Source organism: Physella acuta, unplaced genomic scaffold (genome assembly GCF_028476545.2).
Source record: "Physella acuta isolate Inbredline_101_S28 unplaced genomic scaffold, ASM2847654v3 ptg000362l, whole genome shotgun sequence".
Taxonomy (NCBI): Eukaryota; Metazoa; Mollusca; class Gastropoda; family Physidae; genus Physella; species Physella acuta.
This window is the reverse complement of record NW_026731881.1, coordinates 302,501-315,000: the sequence shown is the minus strand read 5'-3', so window position 1 is coordinate 315,000 and position 12,500 is coordinate 302,501. Positions and strand designations below refer to the sequence as shown.

At 31.9% G+C, this 12,500-nt stretch overlaps 1 protein-coding gene across 1 annotated transcript in view; it reads left to right on the top strand.

The window, feature by feature from the left end:
* The first annotated feature begins 3,553 nt into the window (after window positions 1–3,553).
* LOC131941453 (FMRFamide receptor) overlaps window positions 3,554–12,500 on the top strand; it is a 17,242-nt gene continuing 8,295 nt past the window's right edge. Inside the window, exon 1 of the mRNA XM_059300718.1 lies at window positions 3,554–3,642. Coding sequence (XP_059156701.1) covers window positions 3,621–3,642 — 22 coding nt within the window. The 5' untranslated portion in view covers window positions 3,554–3,620. The remainder of the gene's footprint in view (window positions 3,643–12,500) is intronic.

Genomic DNA, 12,500 nt, shown 5'->3' with positions numbered 1-12,500 from the left:
ATAATCAGTAAACAGTGAATAAAATAAATAAAAGATTGCCTTTTATCAATCAATGCTAATTATAATATTCCAACAATAATGTCCTTTTACACAACTGCAGAATTTGCATTCACATTTTGCTAATTATTTTATTCCAACAATAATTTCCTCTAGGAGATTTTGCATTCACATTTTTTTATTACAGTGAGTTGAATTTATTTTTAAATTATCTCCCTTGGAATATTACAAAACAGTTTAATTAATTCGTTTTCTCGACCCTATTGGGCTATCTAATTTTTCTAGGAATCTAAACGAAAATGATATTTCACGTTGATCCGTTTAATATGTCTTAGCAATGTGCGTGTATTTAATAATATTTGCTTTACGTTACGCGAAAGAGTAAAAACAGTGGCAACTATAAAATAAACTTAAGTCGTTATATAAACAAACCCTTCTCTATTACCTATGATAAGACCTGCGATGCAAGTAAACAGCACGACATGTGAAGTGATTACTTTTATGGTTCCAAAATCTATAGCAATGCCTAGCCGCTTATTATATATATATATATATATATATATATATAGATATAGATATAGATATAGATATAGATATAGATATAGATATAGATATAGATATAGATATAGATATAGATATAGATATAGATATAGATATAGATATAGATATAGATATAGATATAGATATAGATATAGATATAGATATAGATATAGATATAGATATAGATATAGATATAGATATAGATATAGATATAGATATAGATATAGATATAGATATAGATATAGATATAGATATAGATATAGATATAGATATAGATATAGATATAGATATAGATATAGATATAGATATAGATATAGATATAGATATAGATATAGATATAGATATAGATATAGATATAGATATAGATATAGATATAGATATAGATATAGATATAGATATAGATATAGATATAGATATAGATATAGATATAGATATAGATATAGATATAGATATAGATATAGATATAGATATAGATATAGATATAGATATAGATATAGATATAGATATAGATATAGATATAGATATAGATATAGATATAGATATAGATATAGATATAGATATAGATATAGATATAGATATAGATATAGATATAGATATAGATATAGATATAGATATAGATATAGATATAGATATAGATATAGATATAGATATAGATATAGATATAGATATAGATATAGATATAGATATAGATATAGATATAGATATAGATATAGATATAGATATAGATATAGATATAGATATAGATATAGATATAGATATAGATATAGATATAGATATAGATATAGATATAGATATAGATATAGATATAGATATAGATATAGATATAGATATAGATATAGATATAGATATAGATATAGATATAGATATAGATATAGATATAGATATAGATATAGATATAGATATAGATATAGATATAGATATAGATATAGATATAGATATAGATATAGATATAGATATAGATATAGATATAGATATAGATATAGATATAGATATAGATATAGATATAGATATAGATATAGATATAGATATAGATATAGATATAGATATAGATATAGATATAGATATAGATATAGATATAGATATAGATATAGATATAGATATAGATATAGATATAGATATAGATATAGATATAGATATAGATATAGATATAGATATAGATATAGATATAGATATAGATATAGATATAGATATAGATATAGATATAGATATAGATATAGATATAGATATAGATATAGATATAGATATAGATATAGATGATATAGCTATAGCTATAGCTATAGCTATAGCTATAGCTATAGCTATAGCTATAGCTATAGCTATAGCTATAGCTATAGCTATAGCTATAGATATAGATATATATAGTTCAATTCTGTATGTGCGGGCGGGCGGAGAGCGGGTGGACAGCAAATTACAAAGCAATAGAGGAAAAAAAATAGACTTCATCGCCATATTATGATATATCTAAAGTGCTCATCGTCTAAATTAATGATACACAAAAGTAATATTGAAGGTGTTATAAAACAATTTTCATTTTCCAAACTTATAGTGTTAATTAACGGCATATGTATTAAACAAAAGTAAAGAAAATGTATCACATTTCATAAAAATTCAAAGTGTTTCTGAAAGTTATTTACTTTTAGTCCTTTAGCATTCATAACTTGATAAGTTTTAAAAAACAATTGCTTCCCTTAAAACAAACAATACGTCGGGAGAAACCAGAAATGACGAGTTAATAATCGCAATTGTCCGTATGGAAATTGCGCTAAAAATTACTTTTTATTACTTTATTTTGTAATGGGAAAAAACATCCGAATTCGTCTAAGTATATATTTCATTGCAAATAAAGCCTCGCATTTTGTGCTCTAGATTCTGTTGGTCTAGAATCTGTTGGTCCAGATTATGACAGTTTTGTTATTCTTCGTCTCCATTTGGTCCCAACCAATCTTTAAAAAATTTTTGTCTATTAAGGAGTTCAATAAATACATCGTACACGTACACTTTTGCTTGGTCTTATACTTTTGCTTCAGCTTACGATTTTTACACTTAATCTTACAATTATGCAAGTATAATGCTATTTTAGACCGCCATTTGAAATCACATTGTATTCACCCCTAATCAACTGTGTTTGTAAAGATGAATATATCTACGATGTTTTACAGAGCTCTACTCATCCCGATCGTCCAATAGGAGCCAGTAGCTACATGTGTAGATGAAGCACTGATTAACGGATTACAACTTTCATAGGAGGTATAGGTTAAAGTTATGTGTGGATCATTGTTTGTTCTTATATTCTTGGAATTGGTATATGTATTGAAAAAAACTACTGACATAGTGATCACTTTAAACATTTATTGCCTAAAATGGATGCAAATAGTTAGACCTGGGCTGTTGATATGTACTAGCATCTTATTATATTTGATGATATACGATGATATAGTATGATATAAGATAATAGTAGATGATTCTTTATAGCTGATAATAATAGTAGATGATTCTTTATAGCTGATAAGACTTGACAAGGAAGTATCTCATCATACGTTATAGGCACGTCGAAACGTTCTACACCTTCACCACAACTACGTCACCACTGACAATATCTCTGCGACAGAGGTGTCACAACCTGTCACAGAGGTGTCACAACCTGTCACAGAGGTGACACAACCTGTCACAGCCGTGTCAAAAACTGCAAAGATCGTCCAACATTATGCCATGTTTTTAACATGACGTCATCCCTTGATATAGCCTACAACCTTGAGGCTGCAGATGTTATGACGTCAACGGCGAAGATGACGTCAAACATTGAGACGGCTGACGCTACAGTCGAGCCTTCTATCTCTAACGTCTTCACCACTTTCCGCCTGTGTCTGGCCAGCTTTGGCGTGCTGGCCAACTTGGTGACTGGGGTAGTGCTGACCAACAGGCGCCTCTGGTCCCCCACCTCCATGCTGCTGCTGTCGCTGGTAGCGTATGATGCCGTCTTCCTGCTGGCCTCCATCCCTGTACTGGTCCTGTCCTACCACACCGACTTTCAACTCTACCCCATCGTGTTGGGCGTCACCTACCCACTCAGATTCACAGCACAGATGGGCTCAATTTACACAACAGGTAAAGTGTATGTTGATGTGCTACATTTACACCACAGGTAAACTGTATGTTGATTGGCACCATTTACACCACAGGTAAAGATTATGTTGATGTGCTACATTTACACCACAGGTAAAGTGTATGTTGATGGGCACCATTTACACCACAGGTAAATTGTATGTTGATGTGCTACATTTACACCACAGGTAAAGTGTATGTTGATGGGCACCATTTACACCACACGTGCATGTTATGTATATGGCAGCCAGAGGTTTGCGCGGAATAAACTTGCCTGAAAAACATTTGCCAACTTCTGGAACCCACAGATTTAAAAATACATCAATCTGTTAATATTTTCAAATTTTAACTTTTATGATATTAAATGGAGAAATCGGTGAATGTTTTTATGTTTGAAACGATCTTTCTTTGCTAATAAGTGTAATGCATTGTATTAAATAGCTATTACAATACATGCATGTGATTATCTCTCTTGGAATATTCTATTGGTTTAAGGAACAGCTCAAACCGTTGCCTGAGTAGAGCAATATAAAACCAGTTCGGCTTTCTTCAATCTTCAACTTTCGCTTGTTTATACAAAGATTTAGGCCTTTACTTAATTATGTAATTGAGTTGTATTTACAATCAATAATAATTCTGTTATTGGCTTTATCAATTATTTAGTTCATTTTACTTTCTCGTATGCGATGTATAGAAGAAGTATTGTAATCAAGGGAAAAATAGAAATCGATATTTTTACAAATTTCTACGATTTACACCTCCCTGAGTAGGAAAAATATAGTTTTGCAATCTTATCCGTATGTTTGTGTGTGTATCTATGTTTGTATCTGTGTATGTGCGTATGTGTGTAAGTATGTGAACACGAAAACTTGAGTACCGTCACATTTAGGTTGATGAAATTTCATATATAGGTATAAATCAAATTTCTAGCTCTGTATAACATTTCAGAGATTTCCGGTAACTAGAAGTGGAACTTATTCTACTTTAAATTTTTCAAAAGCCTATAACTTGAGAACTGTTTCAAATAGATAAATGAAATTTCAAATGTAAGTGAAGAATCCAATTCTCTGCCTTCTGTCAAATTTTGAGTATTTTCTGTTCACAGGAAGTATTAATTTACGCTATTTCTGATTTTTCAAAAACAAATAAGAGTTTATAAAGTACTAATATTAAGCACTATTATACACATATTTATTGCCGTTCACTTGGTGCGCAATTCTTTTTTTTTCTAGAAGACACTATTCTATTTTTAAAAGTTTATTTAGTTAAAAATGAATTAAAAATCATGTCTATATCCCGAGTTGCCATCCCCGCAATGTTATATAAGAATATTCGAGAAAGTTTAAGGGAGATCTCTCCCGCATATTTATTTTTTAAATACACATTTTCTTTCAACGCAAAAACGTTAATTTTTTTAAAGTGTACACATTTTAAGAACTATGCATTTGATACTTCAAGTTTTTTCGGGCTATCGATCAAGATATATATACATATAGATATATATATATATATATATATATATATATATATATATATATATATATATATATATATATATATATATATGATTGTATGTATATATGTATGACAGTGGCGTACAGAGCTATGTTGATGCCCGGGATCAACCTAAGGGAAGGCGCCGTAATGCCGAGGTGCCGGCTGCAATTTGACCACTGAATCAAGAAGTAACGCTTACTTGCTTTGCCAGACACCCAATCGACAGACCCCAGGTGCAAAGATAGTTGCTGGAAAACTCTGGGTGATAAGCTGCGCCGCCTTACTGCCGGAGCGCCACACTCAGAAATTAAAAATTAATGACAGAAACCTTCCCAAAAGTCGGAGTTTCTTTCATGCACATTTTCAGGAAAAATGTCTTGAAAAAAACACTTGCTTTGGAATATTCTCAACGAAAACGACTTCCCAAATTTTCAAGGCGATTGGATGAATATCAAAAACGTATAGTGTTGGTAGCGCCATATTGATTAAAGAATGATTAGATCAACAAATGAAATGTCATCAAGGTAAAGAAAAATATTGACAAATGTTGGACTCAGTTGGTTGTGAGAACACTGTCCATGGTTAATTTTTTTTTTAAATGTTTCAGTTGTTATCGTGAATGTTTAGTTAGATGGAATTTCGTGAAGGGCAGACAGCTGGGAGAAAGGTGCAGGTCTGTTGGATGGGGTTGGGAATTTTCCAGTTAGTTGAGGTTTGTAGCGATGCATATAGAAGATTTACGGGTGCTGGATGCCGATCTTACACAATATCGAAGTTCAATTTTATTTATACGCTAATTCTCTCAATGGCTTGCACGATCATGCGGCAACGCCTGTAGTGATATTAGGGATGGGCCCTGTTCGACCCCTCCCCACTAAATCCCACTAAAGTAAGAAAAGACTTGGGGCCTTTTTGGAACTTTTAATTATTTCTACAATAGAAAAGAAACTGAAGTTTCCTTTTCTTTTTTACAATTATTTATATTTAAACTAATATTAAAATTTCAATCTGGCGTTTTACTTTTTTTTTAAAGAGGGTCCTTATGCTTTGCTTAGGCTAGCTTTACGGTAGTTATGCCACTGATAATGCATCGAACCGAATGAATTATAAAGGATGCCCCTACAATTTATCAAAAACAATATGAGCTTAATTACTCTGCAAATGCCCTTAAAAATTGTAAAAATTTCCCCCAAAAATTATAAAAATGTATAAGGGCATAATTACCCTATGGATGCCTTTGTATTATAATGAACATGTATATAAATACTTTTAACATGCCTCCGACGTAATATGTAAAATGATGATGGGTACAAATACTGTTTGGATGTCCTTGAAATATTTCTAATGAATTTAAACTTAATAACTTTAAAGATGCATCTGCAGTGTATGCAAATATATATGGACATAATTACTCTTCGGATCTTATTGAAAAAGTGGTAAAACGAATATTGGCAAATTATTTTAAATACTTTAAAGATGACCCTACAGTGCCTAGAAATTAAATGGGCAAAAATATTCTAAAAGATGCTCCTAGACTATTTATCTATCTATCTATATACCACTAAAACTCAAGTTCGTTTACATGTTTGAATATGTATTTGTTTTATTTTGTTTGTCTGTTTGGTTAGAGGAGAGATTCGGCACTATGTGTAGAGCTGTAAAAAACGTAATTAGGTAGAGAACAATGTTCTTTTTGACCAAACTGTTAATCACAAATTAATTTAAAAACGTTAATTAATTTATTGATGCATTCATTGGTAGATTAACAACGTTAATTATAAAAGTTCAGAAAAATGACTCTTGTACTTAGGATGAATAGTGACGTCACATGATGTTTTTACTTTTTACAACCATAATGGTGGCTTCCATCAAAGATTTTCTTGCCCATTCAAAAGTTTGGCACATTATAAAGCTAATTTTCTGTCAGCTATAGCTTTAACGATTCGTCCGTTCGCTATTTTTATTAGGTTCCAACACTATTATCAATTTTCAACAGTTCTTTTACTTTGAGTACACAATAAATTTCTCTAGATCTAGAATCTACAGATCAGCTGTCGAAGGAAGGAAAAGCTATACATCTAGAATCTAGTTCAAACCAAAATTAATTAGTTAAAAATAAAAAACATTATAAAATCATAATAAATTACTGAGTTTCTTTATTAAACTATTTTAGTCCTTAAATATTTGACATAAATCTTTGCTTTTTAGTTTCAAGGATCATCTAATTCAAGAATACAAGGGATTTATCTATACTATCTAGGTTCTAGATCTAGAACTACGGAAAGACTTGACTAGACTTAACGAAACCGGTCGGAAAATCTAGAATCTAGAGAATTCTATCTAGATCTAGATCTAGATGGTAATGAGTTTCAATACTAAACTATTTCAGGCCTTAATTATTTTATATAAATCTATGTTTGTTTAGCTCTGGCTAATTTGGGATAAAAATTAATTTGTAATAATACTAGGGCCTGTTCGCGTAAATCAAGTTTTTTTTTTACGCAGAATCAAAACACAATATAGACTAAATATCGTCCCCGTCGGAAAGAACCTGTGTAGCTAAGGTGTTAATGTAATAGGTTTCCATGCGGGTGGCACGGGTTCGAGACACCATGTTAATTATTTTTATATATATATATATATATATATATATATATATATATATATATATATATATATATATATATATATATATATATATATATATATATATATATATATATATATATATATATATATATATAGATGTGAATGTTAAAGTTACCTTCGGAACTTGGCGGGATAAAGGGCAGGTGAACTAGAGTTCACCTGTTTCTTTTTCCTCAGCATATAAAAGGATAGTGTGGTCAGAGCCATGCTCGGCCAGAATTTTTTTTTAAATGATAAAAACATGTCTGAGACTTTGCGGGACACTGGGCAGGTGAAGTAGAATTGGGTAGATTTAGAGTTTACCTGTTACGTCAGCATATGAAGGGATAGTGTGGTCAGGCCCATGCTCAGCCGAAATCCTTGTTTTAAAAGACAAAAATATATCTGAGGTGTGACGTCTTTTTAATGTGAGGTCTGGGTTTTTTTGTGATAATAAGTTACAGTAGGGAGGGGAGTGAAATTTTAAAATTATCAAATAAACATAACATCAATTATGAATAACCCTTAAAACACACGGTTATTGGGGTCGGCGTGGTCGAGTCGGTAAAGCTCATGGTTGCTAAACCGAAAAGTCTGGAGTTCGAACCCTCGGGCAGATGAGGCTCGTTAGCTGGGGACAGCCACTCTTCTAGGAGAGACAACTCCAAAATCAAACAACTGCTGCCTTGTAGTTTGTTCTTGGTTGGACAAAGGCTATGGAAGCAAATCCAAAAAGAAAAGCAGGCTGAAATCGGAGTCAATGGCCTCAATGGCGCATAACCAATTGACACGTAACGCTTAATTGTGTTGGAGGCGTGGTCGAGTCTGCAAAAAGATCATGGTTGATAAATTCGAACAAAGTCTCGAGTTCAAACCCACTGGCAGATAAATCTCGATCCCCTTCAACACTAATAATTAAGAACGAAGAAGAAGAAAGAGACACGGTTATTCAAGAATAACTGGGTAGTCTAGTATACTACTAAAACTCAAGTTTGTTTTCAAGTTTCTATATTTATTTTGTTTTTTTCTGTTTGGTTACACGAGAGAATATGCACTATGTGTAGAGCTGTAAAAATACTAATTTAGGTAAAAAATAATGCTCTTTTTTACCTAACTGCTAATCACAAATTCATTTAAAGACGTTAATTAATTTATTGATATATTCATTGGTAGAAACACCACTTTAATTATAAAAGTTCAGAACAATTACTTTGTTTATTGTGACGTCACATCATTTAGGTTTTTTACAAGGTTCATGGCGGCTTTTATGGAAGATCATGTTGCTCATTCAAAATTTTAACTCATTATAAAGCTAAATTTTATGTTGGCTCTAGCTTTAACGATATGGCTGTTTGCGTTTTTGTAAGCTTCCAACACTATTATAAATTTTTATGAGGATTCGTTGGGCACTGCTTCTTATTTGACAATAAAATAAATTTATCTAGCCTAGATCTCTAGATATTCTAGATCTACCTATAGGCCCAACCTAAATGGACGAGTTGACGAGAGTCCTTCCATCATATTGTTGACATGTATTAAAAACGTGCTTTTTTAGGTTTGGCAAACAAAGCGACCGTAAAATAATCAAAAATAAAAATCTTAAGACGAAAAATAATTCAGAAATATAATATTTTTAGAATCAATTTTATAAAATATTCAAATTCTGAGAAAATGAAAATAGTTTGTTAAGTTTGAGGCTACATTTCTATTTATTTTCATCAAGCCCAAGTTTATAACCGGATGTTTTTATTTCGTAAGAAAAATATTGATTGGCTCTACAGGAACTCCGTAATTGGTAACTATTTGTTTACAAAACTTTGCAGATAATTTTTTTAAAAATAACAATGCAAATTATAACCCCATGACCTAGTTTTCCTTTTTTTCCCGCTTACACTGTGTACAATACATTGTATTTTATTTAGCCCATCAGATAGCTGGACGCCATTGTTTATTTCGCCATTACACGTAAAAAAACTAATTGTTCTTGCTTGTTTTACTTTCTCGGATGCAGAGTTTAGAGAAAGTATTGTAATCGTGCAAAAAAGGAAAATCGAGATTTCTACTAATCTCGACGTTTTACACCTCCCTGAGTCTGAAAAACATAGTTTTGCAACCTTGTCCGTATGTGTATATGTGTGTCTGTGAAGATGATAACCTGAGTACCGTTACAGCTAAGTTGATGAAATTTCAGGAACAAGTATCATATCAAATGTGTAGTTCTTTTTCAACTTTTCAGCTATTTCCGATAACCGGAAGTGGAATGTAATCTGGTTTCAATTTATCAAAAGCCATTAACTTGAGTACTCTTTTAGACCGATAAATGAAATTTCAAATGTACGTAAAAGATCTAATTCTCTGTCTTCTGTCAAATTTTGAGTAATATTCGTTGACCGGAAGTAGTAATTTGCGTTATTTCCGATTTTTCAAAAAACGCATGTGAATTTATAAATTACTTATAATATTCCGCACTATTATACATATTTTTTTTAACGTAAACTTGGTGCGCAATTCTTTTGTCTACGAGATTCTATTCAATTTCTAAATGTTTAGGTTATTAAAAATGGATTAAAAATCATGTCTATGTTCCGAGTTGCCATCCCCCGTAGTGTTATATAAGAATATTTGAGAAAGTTTAGGAGAAATCACTCCAGGTTTATTTAAATTTTTATTTAGTTACCGAAAATATTAAAAACATCAAATACTTCTAATCTTTAGTAAAGTCTAAAAAAAATCAGACAGACAGGATTTTATATCCATATTAATTGTAACTACACCATGAATGATTTTAAAAATATTGAATGGGCTTCTCGAATGCCTTTGGGATTTTACTCGGTCGCCTCTATTAGTTCTAGATTTAGATCAAATTAGTTAGATAAAAAAAACACAATAAATAATTGAGTTTCTTTATTAAACTAATAGCCGTCCCGGCCAGGTCCTGCTCTGGCTTCTGTAAAAAACCTTTCTGTTAAAGACCATTACCTGTGTGTTTAGTAATCATCATAAACCCGGCATTGCCCACCAAAACCACAACCAACCAAAACCAAAACAACAAAACGCAAACATAACGCTAACACAATTACAAATACAAACGAAAACAAAAACTTAACAACAAACCCAACCACAACCACAAACACCAATACGAACACAAAGAAAAAAAAACAAAAAAGCAAATGAAAACAAACCGAATCCAAACGCAAAACCAACCACAAACACAAACCCAAAGAAAAAAACACAAACGAAAAAGAAACGAAAACAAACCAAATCAAAACGCAAAACCAACCACAAACACAAATACAAACACAAACCCCTTGAAAAAACACAAACGAAAACGAAAAAAAGAATGAACAAAAACGAACCAAATCCAAACCACTAACGCAAACCCAACCTAAACACAAAGAAAACACTAACGCGAACATAAACGCAAAGTGCTCACAGTCTAGCCCGGGGCGGAATCGCTTGTTTCAGCTTAATAAACGACTATAGTACCCCAACTTATTCATAGTCTTTTGCACTCACTTTAACGAACGTAGACGCCAAACCGAACACGGGAAGGCCCGGGGCGCCAAAATAGCACCCTGTCGGGGTGCCTGAGGACGCCCGGATTTGATTCACTTAAAGGCTATAGTAACCTTTCTTATCCATAGTCTATCGCACTCTTTAAAACAAAATTATGCAGCACAGCGCTCATATGATAGTCCAGGGTGCCAAATCGAACCGTGCAGGGGCGCCGGCGGACGCGCCTATTTCACTTTAGTGAACAAAATGATAATACTCCAAGCTTATCGGTAAATGGAAAGAAATAAACATATAGGATTTGTAGGACCTGGCTTATTAAATGTTATTGATTTAAACAAATAATTATTGAACAGTATGTTCAGTGTGTAGAATAAATAAAAGGCAGTATTAAAAATACCAACGACATTGCACTTAATCAATCCCCGCTAATTATGTAATTTTTTAGCGCAATTTCCATACGGACAATTGCGATTATTAACTCATCATTTCTGGTGATGGATGGATGGATGTGCGCAGCTTTAAGTCGTATCTCCTCCTCAACGAAGCAATATCGAGGACTAGTTCTAAAGCAAATATGTTAAGCAAATTCCGAGGATGATTGTGGGCCAAAAAAATTCCCGGAATTCCTTCCTGGATTTCCAGGAAAAGCCAAAAAACCTTGAAAACATGCAGTTTTTTTTGCCCATATCTCGGCAACCAGACCACTTAGCGACTTGAAACATTTACTATTCGATTCCTGCCATAATTTAGAACAATATTGCCGAAGAAAGTTTTAAAAAATATCCTTTCGTTCGGTCACAAAAATTGTTTAAATATATTTTAAACTGAGCATCGTGTAGGCCTAAGATATTTACTACTTTTTTAAACTGAGCATCGTCTAGGCCTACTCGTTAAAATAAAACTATTTCCGTTGCTGAATATATGATTTATCTTTTACTTATTAATTCAAACGTTATTTTTGTACCCTATTAATTTATTTATAATTTATATGAGAGTGATAAGGAGTTACAATTACAAGGTTTTGTTTCCCTAGGCCTAATCATTTTTTCACATTTTTTAAACTGAGCATCGTGTAGGCCTACTCGTTAAAATAATACTATTTCCGTTGATATAGGTTAATATAGTTGTCTTTTTTCAGCGGAAAATTAACTTGTTTACTTATTAATTCAAACGTTATTTTTGTACCCTAATAATTTATTTATAATTTATATGAGAGTGAT